This window comes from Gopherus evgoodei, chromosome 11 (assembly GCF_007399415.2).
Source record: "Gopherus evgoodei ecotype Sinaloan lineage chromosome 11, rGopEvg1_v1.p, whole genome shotgun sequence".
Lineage (NCBI taxonomy): Eukaryota > Metazoa > Chordata > Testudines > Testudinidae > Gopherus > Gopherus evgoodei.
In genome coordinates this window covers 29,513,200-29,530,951 of record NC_044332.1, presented here as the reverse complement: position 1 = coordinate 29,530,951, position 17,752 = coordinate 29,513,200, and the positions used below count along the sequence as shown (strand labels likewise).

The following is a 17,752-nucleotide window of genomic DNA, read 5'->3' as shown; positions in this document are numbered from 1 at the left end:
GAGGTGGAGCAGTGCTGAGGAAGGGCAGAGGGAGCTGGGGAGCTCCAACCTGGTAAAACCCCATGCTGCAGGCCTTGCTAAAAGGCCAAAAAACGGTACTGGGGCTGCAGAGGGGCAGCCCAGAGATAGCCAAAGGCAGCCGGTCCTAACCCTCCTTGCTGATGATGAGTGGTTTACAGATGGGGGCTAGACGATGACTGGCAGTAGACACTGAGGCAAGGTGGGGATAGAGGGTTGGGGGTTCCACTCGGTAGGGAGACCCAGATTGTGGGTTACTGCTGGGGCAGAATCCTGATGTACAGGGGCAAGGGGTCCAGGAGGGACACAGGGGACCAGTGGCAGGCAAGACACCAGCCTGCAGAGGGTGCTCTGGGCTGGAAGAGTTAATTCCCAGCACGACCAGCAGGAAGTGCTGCACCAGTGAGTCTCAACCTCGTTACACAGCAGTCTACTGATTTCATCTTATTGCTTGGAAATGAAAAAGTCTCATTGCTAATCACCACATTAGCTTTCCTTAGCTACATTGTTGCTAAATACTGTCATTTCCATGGTGACAAAGACATTATTACCGCTTGGCCTCGGATGCCGGGAGGACCAGTACTGCCTTGAGGTCCTGGAGAACCAGGTGGACCTGCTAAGCCAGGTGGGCCAGAAGTACCTGGAGATCCCTACAAAAGAGACATCAGTGTGATATGAGATGCAGCACAAAATGCTGAAATTAAAAAAGGAATCCATCACCAAAATTCCTTATACAGTTGATTTGATTACTTACTGTTGGGCCTTTAGCACCAGGAGAACCATCTGTCCCTACAGTCCCCTAAAAACACATTACAAATCATTATAACAAATTCTAATGAACGTATCAACGGAAGAATGAAAATATATTGTCAGACATATATTTGTGCCTCCCCTCAGGAGCAGAAAATAAAGCCTAGGATGTAGACACTTCAAAAGTTCACTATTTGACCCTGATTCTGCAAACACGAGTGCTTAATTTTAAGCTTGGAAGTCCAGCTGGAGCATAAGTACTTAAAGGGTCATAGTTTCCATCAGCATGTGTAACATTAAAGTGCCACCAGACTCCTTGTTGTTTTTGCAAATTAAAAGACTAACAGATTTATTTGTCATTAGCTTTTGTGGGTAAAAAACTTCAGTTGCATCTGAAGAAGTGGGTTTTTTACCCATGAAAGCTTATGCACAAATAACTCTGTTAGTCTTTAAGGTGCCAACAGACTCCTTGTTGTTGTTTCTGTGGATACAGACTAACACAGCTACCCTCTGATATTTAATTTGCAAGTGTTTAGTCATCTATCTAAAAGATATTTTAAATACAAATAACGTGAAGACAAATGTTTACTTTCTAAAAATACTTTTGGGACTCTCCCAATAGTAAGGTACCACTGGCTTTGGGTAGACAGTGTGCAGGCAGTCAATGGAACAAGAATCCTAAGCCTGAACTTACAGGAAGTCCTTGTGACCCTGCTGGACCTGGTGGCCCTGTTTCACCCCTTTGTCCCTGAGGACCTTCTGGGCCACGTGCACCTGTTGGACCTGCTTCACCCTAATGTTTCACAAGAGAAAACAATCAGTTATTGAATTATTTTTTTAAAAGCAGCACATAATAATTAACAGGGAATAGTGCATGGAATAGATAACAATGGAATCCAAGCTTCCATATACTTCAATATTAGAAAAAGGTATTGCACATATAAGAACCTAATTTTGCTGAGATTTATAGTGTTGAAACTGAAACCACACTTTGCCCCTAGTCTATACATATACAAAGCACCTTTCTTTTAGAGGAGAAACAGCATGGTAGCCAGTATAATTTATCCAAAACACATCACCAGTATATTACAGGGGAAAAGCACAACAGAAGGTTCATTTTATAGTCTTTGGTTGCACTGTTTGCAGCTGAGACATGAAACTTTATGTAAATTAGAATTGATAAGAAGAAATATTTCTCACAGTATAAACTAACCCGTGTACCTCACTGCAACAGGACTGTATTGATACGAACACTTAATATTAAAAAAGAATTAAACACAGGAATATGGTAGGCACTGGTTGTGCTTTCTATAGTCAAAAGTGGTCAGATATATTATGCAGTAATGACCACTATCAGAAAAAAGCTGCAAGACTAGATGGACTACTGATCTATTCTGATATGGCAATTCACTCTGGTATGTCCTCAATTTTATTCTTATGTGGACCAACTGCCTTTCTGAACTGATGCTACACTACAATTGTATCTTCAGGACTGAAGGGCAGATCCTCAACACATGTAAATCTGCATAGCTTCCTTGAGTTCAATGCAGTTTTACCAATTTACACAACCCTGAAGGTCCAATCCTGAAAGTAGTTCCTCTGTCAAAAAAAAATCCCATTGCTTCTTCCCTTGTCAGCTCTTTCAAACATTTATTTAGATGCTTTGTTTTGTTTAGCCATTGCTCTATTTTTTCTGCCATGCATTAAAAGGATAATTTAGTCTAATATATTATACAGATGGCTGTATTAGCCTTGTTTCCAGAGAATTTTTTTGTGAATGTTGCCAACTGTATAAACAACATATAACATCTGCTGAGCTCGGCTACCTAGCTAATCGAGAGAGATGTTTTTACTGTATAATAGTTTTCCTACCACTTGTGGGGATTCAGCATATAGAAGAGGAGCAATTCTGGGGAAAGGAGGATGAGGAGACTGAATGAGTCTGGGTCTTCTTCAAACCCATGGCTAGAGGCAAAATATTTATTTATTTATTCACGAAAGCTCATGCTCCAAAACGTCTGTTAGTCTATAAGGTGCCACAGGATTCTTTGCTGCTTTTACAAAATATTTAGAAGTTCCTTGAATGCTGCCAAAGCAAGCTCACATACAGGGCTGGAGGCTCAAACAGTTATCCACTGACCCAAGTCTCCCTTTTCCACTCAGCCATCAAAGCAAACGCTGTCCAGCCCAACAAAGACTACAAAGGTCATCTTGAGAAGCATGACAATAACTAAGATGGAAAGAAAACAAATCCAGAAAAAGAGTTTCAAAAAACCCTTAAAACAATGAAGAAAAACTCAGAAATAAAGAAACAAACATAGAGAAGGGGGAAGAGAAAAAAGAGAGAAGGATGAGGTGAGGAAGAGAAAAAGAAATAAAGAGGGTCAGAAATTGAACAGGAAAAAAACAAGTGAGATGGTAGCAATTGTGTCAGGGCATCGTGTGAATTTCCATTGGAGAAGGAGATGACCATCCACTGGTCCTATGTAAAGGTTGTGAGGACAACTTCAACACTGAACAGGGCCACCCAGGGTGAGGGGGGGGCAAGTGAGGCAATTTGCCCCAGGTCCTGGACCCCGCAGGGTCCCCCATGAGAGTTTTTCAGGGTCCCTGGAGCGGGGTCCTTCACTCGCTCTGGGGGCCCCGGAAAATCTCATGGGGCCTGGGCCCCCAGAGCGTCTTCCGCTCCTGGTCTTCGGTGGTGGGGGGCCCTCGCTTTAGTGGTAATTCAGCGGCGGGGATCCTTCCAATCTGTGACCCGCCACTGAAGTTCCCCAAAGACCTACGACAGGGGCCCCCCGCCACCGAATTACCACCAAAGAGGGACCTACCGCTGCAGGTCTTTGGGGCACTTCGGCGGCGGGTCCAGGAGCGGAAGGACCCCTGCTGTCGAAGATCCCAGGCCCCCTGAATCCTCTGGGCGGCCCTGACACAGAATCCCCAGTGCATCATGGCTCACCAAAATATTTATTACAATTTTAGTTTTACATTTCTGCTAGAATTTTTAGATGTGAATTATAGTTTTACATAGCCTTTTAGTTTTCCATGACACAATGTTTTAGCACTTCATACAGGAGGATTTAAATGCCATTTGGTCAGTGTTTATAAGGACTTAAATACCTTGCCTTTCTTTGAGACTATAATTTGAATAGTTTTATAAAATATGGGGGGTTCCAGCTCTAAAGCTCTTCTATTAAGGGACAGATTTTCTGTTCATTTACAGGATTAATTTCTAGTGGTGACAGGTAATGAGACATCAGACCTTGAAGTGAATGGGCCATTGTGAGGTTCCATGTTTATTGTCTCTCAATGATTTTCTTATCAAATGTACTCACTTTACTGTAAACAATGTGTTGGGTTTTTTTTCAGACAGTGCCTCAAACTCTACCTAGGATCTGAGAATCAAGCTGTATTATTTCTGGCTTATGCATCATCACCATCAATTATCTGCAGGTTATATTCTTCTCTGTTATAGCTGCAGAACTCCACTGTAAGAAAACATCTCAGGTATTCCCTTCACTATACCCTGCCTTCCACAAAAACTCACAAAGCTGATGGATTAGATTTGCTGGGGCAGGTTCTCAGATAAATGCAGGATCTCATAGCCTAAATTCCCTGTAATCTTCCCCTCCCCTAGTCCCAACCTAGCCCGGTCTCCCAACCTGCCAAAGCCCGAACCCAGGCATGATTGGGGTAGCATGGCCCGAACCCAGTCTTTACCAAGACCAGCCGGAGGAGGGGTGCTTATCCTGTAGCCCCAGCCCAGGAGCTGCTGAAGGAAGAGAGAGCTGAGGGGAGTCCTATCTCCTCACTGTAGCCCCCGAGCACCCTCCTGCACCCTAAACTCTTCATCCCTGACCCTACCCCAGAACCCGCACCCACACCAGGAGGCCTCACATCCCTGCACCCCAACCCTCTGCCCCAGTCCTGAGCCCTCTCCCACACTCCAAACTCCTGGCCCCCCTCAACGTGAATTTTGTTATTGCACCAATATGGACACCAATGTGCCACACATCACCTCCATATTGGTGCACATAACAAAATTCATTCCGCACATGGGTGGGAAAAATTAGAGGGGACATTGCTTAAAGCACCTCCTAAACAATCATGATCCAGCTTAGTTCTGGGCAATGCAATTAGTCATTACTGTGGCTCTAAAGAGCTCTCTGAGTAAGGAAACTGAGGCTCTCATTTTCATTTAGGCTGAGCTGGAGGAGGAATACAGGGCCATTCTATCTCTCCTCCTACTGCAGCAAGATTTTCCCTTTCACCCACCCCTGCCGATGGCAGAGCTTAGGGAAGTCATTAATCCTTTTCTTTAAGATACTGCAGTAGCATTCAGTTGCTAATTGTAGGAGTCACAATTTGCCTTCAAACTGCCAGAGTCACAATCTACCTTCCAATCTGCTTTTGTGGCAATACAACAACATTGTACCTCTCAACCAGGCTCATGGCAAACCCATGAATTAGTCCTACATTACTCATTTATCTCCTACATATTCCTTTTACAAAGTTCATATGAAAAACATATAGAAACTCCTTGAAACTTCATGTCACCAGTCAGAGCTGAATCATGACCAACATATTAAAATTTCTACTGTATCTAAATGTCATGCCACCAGCAGATTATAAATGATATGGAAAACAGAACAAGCACCACTAGGATAAGAAGAGAACAGGCAAAAATGGAGAAGATTCTTGCCCAGCCTCTGAACATAATCAGCTGCCACCCAGCATGTGGCTAGCTATTGCTTCCATTTGACACCTAAACTGATCTGACTGTCTTGCAGCTATGAGTGAGTGAGTAAAAGTGCATCTGCTGTGCAGTGCCTCCCCCACAAACAAGCTAAAGTAAATGCTGATTTTTATTGTTACATTAATGCTGTGATGGTAATCTAAATATCGTGTATGTCATCCAAAATATAAGGATTACCAGAAAATCGTCACTCTTAAATGGAAGTTAAGAAAAATTTTAATCTGTTCCTATTCTTTGAACCAAAACACCTCTTTTATAGAGTCTTAAAGGATGTTTGGGGTGGTGTGTGGGAAGAAGAGATAAGGCCAACCTTGCACAACTGCTTTACAACCTCTTTTGTTTAGATCATTTGTTCATTATTCTATGGCACAGTAACCTAGGTGCATTGCCAATTCACATTAAAACTGCTATTTCCTGCAGCTGTCTAAGTTTCCTGGGGGATGGATCTACAGATCCAACTCTATCAAGCTAGTTGATTTCACAATCTTATGGTTTAACATAATATTCTAATTAAGAAGAGCTCTGTGTAGCTTGAAAGCTTGTCTCTTTCGCCAACAGAAGTTTGTCAAATAAAAAATGTTGCCTCACCCATCTGGTCTCTCTAAGGGTTGCTTCAGCAGTTAAACCCATTTTTCCCACTTATTTTTGAGTTTCTCACCTATGATCATGGCCATATTCTGTCAAAGCCTACTGCTTCATCACAGCTGTTATTCCTAGCTTCTATCTCCAAGTGTTAAAAGTGAAATGCACAGTCACCTCTTTTCATTTGTGAAGATGAATTCCACATGTTCAAGGTGGTCTCTTTAATTGTGGGCATACGAAGATCTAATTCATAGGGTTAAACAGACTAAAACGAAACAGCTTTTCTTACCTTTACACCAGGAGGACCCGGAAAACCAGGAGAACCAATTATACCAAGTGGTCCCTACAAAAAACAAACAAGTACATGAGGTGATATTTCCAAAGTCAGTATCACAAAACTAGTAGCCTAAACACTGATGAAGGCCTATGCAAATGGAGTTCCTGGGTTTAAATGCAATGCCAGTCACAAAACATATTGCCTCATAAAAAATAGGAAACCAGTTCTATAAATATTGTAGATGATGTAAATGTTATGAATTGAATACCACTTACAAATGTAATGTTTTAATTAAGACAATGATACTCAGACTGCAGTTTGCGAGCTGCAAGTGGCTCATTAATAGGTCTCCTTGCAGCACATGATATTAGAACACTGTGTGATTTAATTATTAACCAGTCTAAGTTTTTAACCAATCAGGATGCTTTTGTTATGTTATTAACCAATTATAGTTAATATTTAGTCAGTCATTTTGCTACACTGGCTCTTTTGGATAATGTTGATCGCTAATTTGGCTCCTGAACCACTGAGGTCTAAGTACCACTGAATTAAATACTCTTGGTTCATCTTCCAACTTCCAAACAGTAATCAAGATAGTTTTTAATTATAATATTTTTGAGTTTCAGTTTTCATTACAAATATACTATTTCCTCTTCGTTTTGCTCAAGCTGCTGTTAAAAGGTACTAAAAAGATAAGATAATCAAAAAATCACTGCTTTTCCACTCAAACTTTCTATCTGTAAAATCTCTGCATATTGTGCTACAGATGATGTTGTATCAGACAATATTACAAATAGCTAAACAAAACTTAGATAAATATACTAATCAAAGATTAAATCTATTTTGTACCAATGCGCCCCATCAGACATGTCAACAAAACTATTCAGCCAGTTAAGTTCAGATATTATATATCAATAGAGCATTGTATCCTAATCATATCCTGATTTAGTACTAAGTTAATAATTGTATCAGAATCTCTGTCAATCATGGCGCATGGCAGGGTCTAGCTGTTAGTCCAACACATGGCAGGGATCAGGCTTCTATGATTTAGAGTTTATTGCCCATGTCCTGTTTGTGACTTTTCCTAAAAATACCTGTGACAAAATATTAGCCTTAATCGTGATACCCATAATCACTCAAATCACAAACCCTTTATGATCAATAACTCCAATAGTCCTGCATTCTCTATATAGGGGATAACCCCTTTACAACTCAGATTGAGCAGACTGGGCCCTATATTGCTCTTAATCTGTTCATGCAAATCCAAATGTTTCCAGAAAATATCCTAATTATGTTAACAGTCATCAGAACACTGAAGAAATCCCACTCTTGCCTGAGAGAGTTCTATGTGAAGATCAACAGAGGTATATGGTCCAAAATGAGTATGATAGCTGACACAGTTGCATACAAAAATAACAATATAATGTAGAGTCAACCAAGTAGTAGACTAATACTGCTTTTTTGTTGCTATTGTGCTGGGTGGGCTGAACAGATGTGATATACACTCCTCCTTCTATATTATACAGTCTTTGGACAGTAGTATACAGTGGTCATAAATATTGAGTACAGCTGCGTATTCCCAAATGATTTCCCTTTCTTTGTCTTTGGCTGGATTTTTCACCCTCTTTGGGGAACATGATGTATATTGAGAAAGAATGTTTTATATAACAAGCTTCCACTGACAAACTCAGTAAGAACAATCTGTTCCAAAGACTAATAATTATGGAGAACACTTCTGCCAGTGACCTTGTAGTGAATTGCTAAAGCACTGCTGTAACAGCTCATTTAATGTATTTATGAAAAAGCTACATCCCAATGTATTGGGTCATGAACGCTTATCTGCCAAATCTCACTCGTTTCAATGATAATTTTAGTATTACGACATATTTCTTTGTACTTACCCAATTCATCATATATTTGGATAGCACTTTCTCCAGAGAGATCATGTTTAACCATTCTGCATCTCCCTGTGAGATTGCTAGGGAATGTACTACATATGCTAGCCAACCAGATGTCATGCCCAGTGGGTGTGAGCTCATGTTGGAAGTCTACTGAAATATTTATACTTCATCTAGAATTTCAGAATTGCTTTGAGATTCAATTTTTTTCTGTTACAGAATTGTTTCAAAATAATGTAAAATCTTTTAAAACTTTTATTTTTAAAATACTGTTATAGTTGTGATCACCCTTCTCTGTAGGATGTACCAGATAACTGAATTTGGCAGCTATCTACACTCTCAGCTTCAACTTCTATCATAGTCAATTGTTGGTTAATGGAGTTTGCAACAGTACAGTCTATTGTGTAACACATGGACAAATACTGTTTCCTCACTGCAGCATGTTGGGATTCCCTACGAGACCTTTTGCACTTGGCATATCCAGAACACCTCATCCAGTTCTGGGAGAACACCTTATCCAGTTCTCATGAATCCAAAAACTTGGTTCAAACCCAGACTAGTCACAGAGGTTTCTTTATATGATGTCATAAAGCTACATCTGAGGTGATCAGGCTCAGATGTAGGGGGTTAGGCGAGGGTGCACCACATCTCCAACATACATAATCATGAATCAGCTTATGTACACACTGAAACTTAATACTATAGGTTAAAATGCTGTATCACAAACTATCATTGACCCATTAATTTTTGTAACCAATCCCTGTACAGATCATGAACTGTCCACGAGCTGTAAGCAAAGCTGTGGCTGCAAGCTTATGACACATTACTCTTCTCACTATTTCTTAATCTTCAAACTGAATGTTATTTACAAGGCCGCTTGTGAGTTTATGCTTTATCCATTGTTAATCTCAGCTTCCTTACTTCTTGTTGCATTGTTCATGCAAGGCCTACACAATATCATTAGGGACGAAAGACTATGTACTTTAACAGTGAAAATTTTAACTTTGGACTAGCGTGCCTCAGACTGAATGAAGATTCAGCATACAGGCATATCACATTTTGTATCAATAGGCAACTACTTTGGTAGATGTTTTTGTCAAGTGACAAGTGCAAAAAAAAAAAAAGAAGAAAGTATATGTCTAGGGGAAATCTGTCAAACATTAATAGTGAGGAAGTATAAATGAGTAAACTGTACTATAGGCCCTAAAACTGAAAACACTTATACATGTGACTAACTTTACACATATGAGTAATCCTACTGACTTCTAGATATTCTTCAGTGGGGTACTCAGATGCATTAAGTTAAACATTTGTGCATAGGTGTTTGTAGGATTGGGACCAGAGTCACGTGTTATACGAAAATCCTTAGTTTTAACTGCCACACTAACTTTTTAATATATTTAAACTGTATTTTCTTTATCGGAAAACTTTTTACAATATCTGTTCTGTATAACAAAACTACTTGTAAATCATGTATTGAAAAGCATTATTATTTTAATTTTTGATAAACTTCTATATAAAAGATGTGAGTATTTTATAATAAATTGATCTCTCAAGGAGGCAGTTTATCAGCTTGTATTGTATTCGTGTATGTGTTTCTGGTTCATCAGCTCAGTGTATGACTTCTTCTAAAAAAAAGGGCTACATATCTTTATAAGTTTTGAAAATATATAGTCCTTATGGATTTGAGCTAGCAAATTCACATCTTTCTGTTATTAGTGAAATTCATTATTTCTTACTGAGAACTGGTATAACTTCCTTTGACATCTTTATTTGTGAAGAAAAGACAACTTTTTATTAATGATTCTTTATTATAATAATTATTTCTAAAATGCTTAACCTTTTTGTATCTAGGTTCCATTGCATTAATGCAGCAATACATCAGTTCCTTGAGAGAAGATGAATATAGCACCAGCCTACTCCCTACTTAAAATCACTTTCTTGAGTGGAAGCAAAATCTTAGTGGTTTATTTCTCAGAGCACACATCTCCACAGTTGTGATTAATAATTTTGTGGCAGTATCAGGAATCATGCACAGATATTTAGGATTTCCCTTCAGTTACCAGACTAAAAAACGGCAACAGTTACTCATCCTTCTGGTTAAAGAATGTCTGAAGGTAAAGGACGATCACAACACTGGGAACAAGGAAAGGAACTTACCACAGGCCCAGGCTTCCCTGGCATACCATGCGAACCTCGTGCACCCTAGACATAGAGATAGACAAGACACCGTACATTTATAGGAATTCTTATTAAACTCTGCCCTTGAATATTAGTGATTGTAAAAGGAGCCAATTTACAACTGTCTTTAAATTATACCAGTCCATAAATCCATCACAGAATGGACATGGAAGAGTTTCAGAGTGAAATCACAGCCTGATGAAGTCAACAGGACTTCTGCTAGTGATTTTAATGGGACCAGGATTTCATGTTTGTTACTATGAAGAGTAGTACACACTAGACCAATGATTCTCAACCTGCGGGACACTTGCAGCCCCATGAGCACACAGCTGCGCCCCATGTGACAGCCTCAGGGCCATACAGGTAGTTTATATAGTGTGTGGATGCATCCCACATAAAATATTGAGAGCTGTATATGTGGCCCAAAATGGTAAACAGATTGAGAACCACTGCACTATACTCATGAGTGCCATGAGTAGAGATGTGAACAAAAATTGAAACAAAATGTAAAACTACAGAAATGAAAGGTTTTCATTTCTTTTTCAGAGATGATCCCATATCATGAAATACTTAAGAAAGTTCACTTTTTTGTTTTTAGTGAGACCACTTTTTCTATTTTGAACTAAAAGATGATTACTTTTGAAATTTTCATTTTAAGGGCTTTTTCCCCACTGAAAATCAATTTGCATCAGAAACATATACAATTTCAAATTTTGCAAGTTTTTGTGAAAATGGCTTTTTCACAGAAATTTTACAAACAAAAAATGTAATTTCTGGGTCACAAAACTGATGAAAAATGTTGTGAACATATTTAACAATTTTGTACAGTTCTGCTCAGAATCACCCCTTGCATCCAGTTTATTCTTGGCACCTATGTTAATAATATAGCAATTCATGTCTGACTTACAGATGTTATTGCTTTTTAAAATGTAAATGAAGGCTGTGATCCTGCAAATCTCTACTCAGTTCTTGCAGTAGCCTTGGACTATAAAGAGACTACTTGTGGTTGGGGTGGGGGGAAATGTGAACATGAGAGTAAGTAAATTACTCACTCAGTAGTAAATTTTTGCAAGCTCAAAACTGGAAAAAAGAAATATGACTGTAATTTAGATAAAACAAGTAAAGTACAGCAGTAAGGCTAACAGACAGCAGCAAAACCTCAAATCCACTTACTGGAGCACCTTGTGGTCCAATTCGCCCTCTTTCTCCTGACATTCCTCTAGGACCCTATGGAAAGAGAACAGAAAAGTGCTTTAATTGAATATTCATTGTGTGAGGATAATAAGAAGTGAAATGCAGGAGTTCACTGTTCTTGGTTGCCTTTTTTTGTTTGTTTGTTTCTTTGTTTCAGAATAACCATAGTATAGAGCATTTTTTCAGTTTTCTTTTAAACATCTCTGATTTTTCCTTTTTCTTTCAATAAAAACGTTTCATTGCACTCCTACTCCAGAAATTATAGAGTAGTGAAGTCTGATCTGACAAGTCTTACTCACAAGAAGAATCCCATTGGGTTCAGTCTTGCTCCCACTGGTGAAATTTGGTGCCAAACATTTCAAAGGCAGCATGATTAGGATCATTGTTTTTAATGAGAATACAAGAATGACTAAGAACTACTCATATGACTGTTACAGGATCAGACCACTGTTTTTTCTGCTAGTGATTACCCTGGTCTATGGGGCCCATAAAGTTGAAGCAAATCTATGTCCTCGGTCAGCCTTACAAGTTTTGTCCCAGGGAACTGAACTGCTCTGTAATTTCTCTTTTTCTTTTACATCAACTTGTAGATGTATTTCAAAATTCAGCCACACAAAGACTAAATTCTCTACATACTCACTGAGGGTCAATAACTCAATCCCATTTTACTATGGCTGATTCACTAATTGAGATCCATTTCAGAGATATTACATTCTGCAGGACACAGGATAACACATCAAAACCAGATGGCTTTATCTCCACTAATGCTTGTAGTTTTACAAAAAGAGCAAGAGTATTTGTGGCAACTTAGAGACTAACAAATTTATTTCAGCATGAGCTTTTGTGAGCTACAGCTCACTTCTTCAGATGCTCACGAAAGCTCATGCTGAAATAAATTTGTTAGTCTCTAAGGTGCCACAAGTACTCTTGTTCTTTCTGTGGATACAGACTAACACAGCTGCTACTCTGAAACCTGTAGTTTTACAGATGCTCTAAATACCAGCTAAGTAAAAGCATTCTGAGATTGCCGGAGAGAAAAGACTTCTCACCCCACATGTTTATTCTAGACACAAACTCAAAAATCCTTTGTCTGTAGTTTTCTTGGCTAATATTTTTCTAACTGAAGTAACTTCAATTATTGACTCAAAGTGACCTACTTTGAGATTTTCATCATATTAAAATCTCTTCATATAAAGAATCAGGAAGGGCCTAAAGGGTATAGAGGGATTAATCACCCTGAACCACAATGGGGAAAAGATCATACCAAAACCTAATTCAGATTTGTATTAATTTCCTGATTTACTGCAGTTACTGACAAAGTACTTACATGGCCTCAGTTCTGGGGAATAATGGAACACAGCATAGCTCCACTGACTACAATGGAGTTTCGCCCATTTACACCAGCACAGAATTTAGCTCTGAAAGACATGGCTTTCAACAAAACTTAAATCCTAAATGCATTACAGGCTCCTTATGACAAAAAATAATGGATCAGTGTTTGCAGTCTCACAGCCACACGTTAAGCGAAACAGAAAATCCAGTTGCAAACATTGCAAATAACACTCACTATAGGGCCTGTTGGACCCATTGGGCCAGTTGGTCCGGCTTCACCCTAGAAATTCAAATGAAAGCACAAAAAAGCATGTTAGAGGAAAATGAAACTCCATCTCTTATCACCACCACTTAAGTTTAATTTAGCTATATTAGGAACAAATTTGCATAGCAATGTGTGGGAAGTTACATAAATCTGTGCCATTACTGATGGAAACAGCCATGTTTCTGAGTTCCCACTGAAGCAGAATAAGCTCATCCCTAAGAGATACACTGAATAATGCACAAGTTTCCAAATGCAGCTAGAGAATAATACCTTCCATTCCTCTCCAAGATATTTTCATGCCTGACCCACCAATCTGCTACAATTATGGTGATTTATTATTGAGTACTGTCAGTGCGCTTGATTGCAGAGAACCAGACTGAGGTCAGCTCTTGCATTGGCAAGAATTGGGTGGGTGGGGAAATGCAAGAAGACAAAGACTGACCACAACAGCAGTGTGGATGAGCAAGAACTGTTCACATCCTCCTCCCTAGGGCAGGGAGAGCAATCTAATCTACAGGATACATGGCTAAAATGCCAACCAACACTTGTGCCCTAAATACATGGGTGTGCTTCTACTGTTGCTACTAATGGCAGAACTGAACAGAGGGAAATTTTAGCAAAAATGTTTTGGTCTAGCGAAGATGGATGACACTAAACTGTGGGGGTGGGGGGTGAGTTAGACATGCTAGAGAGTAGGAATAGGGTCCACAGTGACCTAGACAAATTGGAGGATAGGACCAAACAAAATCTGATGAGGTTCAACAAGGACAAGTGTAGAGTCCTGCACTTAGGATGGAAGAATCCCATATACTGCTACAGGCTGGGAACCAACTGGCTAAGCAGCAGTTCTTCAGAAAAGGACCTGGGGATTACAGTAGATGAGAAGCTGCATATGAGTCAGCAGTGTGCCCTTGTTGCCAAGAAGACTAACGGCATATTGGACAGCATTAGTAGGAGCACTGCCAGCAGATTGAGGGAAGTGATTATTCCCCTCTATATGGCATGGGTGAGACCACATCATTGCGTCCAGTGTTGGGCCCCCCCCCCCCACTACAGAAAGGACATGGACAAATTGGAGAGAGTCCAGTGGAGGGCAACAAAAATGATTAGGGGGCTGGGGCACATGACTTATGAGGAGAATGTGAGGGAACTGAGCTTATTTAGTCTGCAGAAGAGAAGAGTGAGGGGGGATTTGATAGCAGCGTTCAACTACCTGAAGTGGGGTTCCAAAGAGGATGGAGCTCGACTGTTCTCAGTGGTGGCAGATGACAGAACAAGGAGTAATGGTCTCAAGTTGCTGTGGGGGAGGTCTAGGTTGGATATTAGAAAAACTATTTCACTAGGAGGGTGGTGAAGCACTGGAATGGGCTACCTAGGGAGGTGGTGGAATCTCCATCCTTAGAGATTTTAAAGGCCCAGCTTGACAAAGCCCTGGCTGGGATGATTTAACTGGTGCTGGTCCTGCTTTCAGTAGGGGGTTGGACTAGATGACCTCCTGAGGTCTCTTCCAACCCTAATCTTCTATGATTCTAAGACAAACCAATCTGCAGTGCTTTGATTTAATAACTGATGATTCGTAAACTTGTTCAATTTTTGAAAATTTTTTTTATTCTGGAAAGTAACCCAAATCAGTTCTTCTATATCCACTTAACCAACAGGTAACAGTTCCAAACCATCTGCAGTTTCTGCCTTCAGCAGGCTAAAACAGTTTCAATACCATTTAGTAGGCTAGTATGAATACGGCAGGAAAAAAAACAATAAAGGAGACTGGCACCCTTTTAAAAAGTGGCTTTAACACAACTTGTCTCAATCCATGCTAGCCAGCTAAACAATATTAAAACTACTTAAAACTAAATCCACTTACAGCTGACCTGCAAAGAGGAAGAAGCAGGTTTGGACCTGTTTTGCACATAAAGAAGACCAGAAAAGTTTTTTTTCAGTTTGATATTTTTACACTATAGATAGCTTAGGAGGATTCGATTTTTATCGGTCAATGTTGGTAAATTAGAGAGACATTATATATGATAATGTCACTTAATGTTGATTGACACTGAAACGGAAGAAAAAATATTATCGATACTAATTGACATCTTCAGATAGGTAAAGGAAGAAAATGTTGCTTGAGAACTTATTAGTTTGATTTAAGGACATTTTCTTTGTAAATTTTAACATGTGATATTGACAATTTGTGTTTTAATGGCTCTAAAACTTCAACCTTTTTAATCTCAATGTCTACTGTCACTAAATAATTATTGTCTGACACACCGATAACTTCCCTCAACTTTGAGAATTTAAATAGATAAAAATTTAAAATTTAAAACCCATAATTTTATGCAACTGTGAACATTTAAATTGCAACAAATTGAAGAAAATGCTTAAAAATAAACCTTGATATTATCTGTTGAAATTATTTAAAAAATCAAATTCTGCCATGCCTAATTATAGATGCAGGGCCTGTCCAAATTCCCAAAACAGTGTAAGGCAAATGCACAAAGCATCTGTGCACCACAGGAATTATCTCCGTGCCAGTTCCACATGAGCCACTGAACAGTGCAGAAGTGGCCTGGGATCCAACTAGAAGAGGATTAATGGGATTTAGTTTAACATGGATCCATTGACCAATTGCAAATGACACAAATAATCTACAGCCATTATTCTAATGCACAAACTGCAGACCGAAACTGGGGATGAGGATTTCATCTCCCCAATCCACTGGCACTCTTGCATAAAGCCCAAATTCTTCAGCTTTAGGTAAGTGAAGTGGATTGCACAGATAGGGAAATTCCATGCAGTTCTGCTCAGGAACAATGAAATTCTCATGCAAGTAGCATCCCCCAAAACAGACCAATCACATCAATGGAGCTACTTAACAAGTAAATAAATAATCAGAGAAGTTTGTGATCAGCAGAGGAAACAAAGTTTTTTTCGTTTTAAAGATCTATTATCGTCAGCTGCTTTTACCATTATGGAAAGTATGATTAATCAATGTTCTTCCACAGCTTTTATTCTTTGGGCTTTAGGATCCTTTTGAATGAAAGACACTAAAATATATAAACACGACTCATTAGGACACTCCAAGAGCTAAACACTACAACTCCTTTGAAACCCCAAACCAAATTTCATAATGAAGATATTACCTTGGATCCAGTTGCTCCGACCTCACCTTTAGGACCATCAAGTCCTTTGTGTCCCTATGAGGAGAAATATATAAGTATAAAGAGATACACACGAACAATCACTTATGATATTCATTATTAAAATCATCTTTTATTAAAATATCATCAGGGTGGATCTGAGCTGGGGAGAAAAAGAAAGAATACACACAAGAAAACAGATGGGAAAAGAGTTTTAAAATACTTTTCAAATGAAACAACTGTTTGTGTAAGATACATATCCTTGGGTTTGTTCCCTCTGAGAACAAGAATTCTGCAAATATATATAAAGACAATGAGAGGAAAGCTCTGAGCCACAGTAACCCTATTTATTTCTCCCTGTAATCCTGTTTATTGCTCCCTGAAGTGGAAACTTGCCCACAAACCTTGGTAATTTATAACTGTTCTCTTTCATAAACAAATCCAACCTTAGAGTTCCCCTTCCTAGTGCCAGATCTGCCAGTATGATGGGAGAACAGTTAGCCAAAGGTCAGTTTTGTCCCCGCTTGAGTTTAATACAGTATTTGCTTACTTTATTTCTTCCCAGTTGCCTAAGACATTTGAAACTAGAATGGACAAAACACTAGAGATGAACCTGCACTTAAAGGATGATGGACTAGGTTTTCTGGTAGGACTTCTCCATCTCTAACTCTCATGATTTTGCCATTACTAAATAGGTCAAATAGTCTACTAGGATACAATAGGCTGATTGAAAAAATTACAACTGTTGTGAAAGATTATCTGTAAGATAGATAGGTTAATGCTTACCCTGTGGCCCTTTAGACCTGGAAGACCTGGAGCACCAGGAAAGCCTCGAGATCCCTAAAATAGAAAAACACAAACACAGATAAAGTGACCTAGATCGGTACAGTTGAACACTCTCCTTACACATCTGAGTAGATAAACTTACTGTTAGTGAAGCTAAGACGGGTCAGGGAACTAGGAAAAAAAGTGCTAGGTACGTTGATACATATCTAATACACCTTCACCTTGGGGCTACAGTATTACAAGACACACAGCACGTAACAATGAGGCCATGTGAGATGAATGTTCCTTTTATGGTCACCATAATGGCCTACTGAAGTTTAGAGGTCTCCTAGTAAATAGCATTAAGGGTTTCCCATTGACTTTACTGGGCTTTGGATCAAGCCCTAAATCCGTAACAGAAGTAATACAGTAAAAATCAACATCAAAGCTAGTTTTTTAACGTAAGGAGAAGGGAACCTAACACGTCCAGTGGGATGAGAAGACAGCTATAATTTAAATTTAAAAAAAAATGAACTGCCAAATTCTAACCTGTCTTTCTCACACTGTGATATGTTGAATCACAAAACACCACTAACGCAG

General features: G+C 39.3%; 1 protein-coding gene across 4 annotated transcripts in view; it reads right to left on the bottom strand.

The window, feature by feature from the left end:
- COL5A2 (collagen type V alpha 2 chain) overlaps positions 1 to 17,752 on the bottom strand; it is a 337,654-nt gene that overhangs the window by 45,036 nt on the left and 274,866 nt on the right. For all 4 annotated transcript variants that reach the window (XM_030579765.1, XM_030579766.1, XM_030579767.1 and 1 more), the window contains 9 exons: positions 17,174 to 17,227; positions 16,391 to 16,444; positions 13,224 to 13,268; positions 11,636 to 11,689; positions 10,442 to 10,486; positions 6,396 to 6,449; positions 1,463 to 1,561; positions 773 to 817; positions 570 to 668 (listed from right to left, as the gene is read on the bottom strand). In XM_030579765.1, coding sequence (XP_030435625.1) covers positions 570 to 668; positions 773 to 817; positions 1,463 to 1,561; positions 6,396 to 6,449; positions 10,442 to 10,486; positions 11,636 to 11,689; positions 13,224 to 13,268; positions 16,391 to 16,444; positions 17,174 to 17,227 — 549 coding nt within the window. The remainder of the gene's footprint in view (positions 1 to 569; positions 669 to 772; positions 818 to 1,462; positions 1,562 to 6,395; positions 6,450 to 10,441; positions 10,487 to 11,635; positions 11,690 to 13,223; positions 13,269 to 16,390; positions 16,445 to 17,173; positions 17,228 to 17,752) is intronic.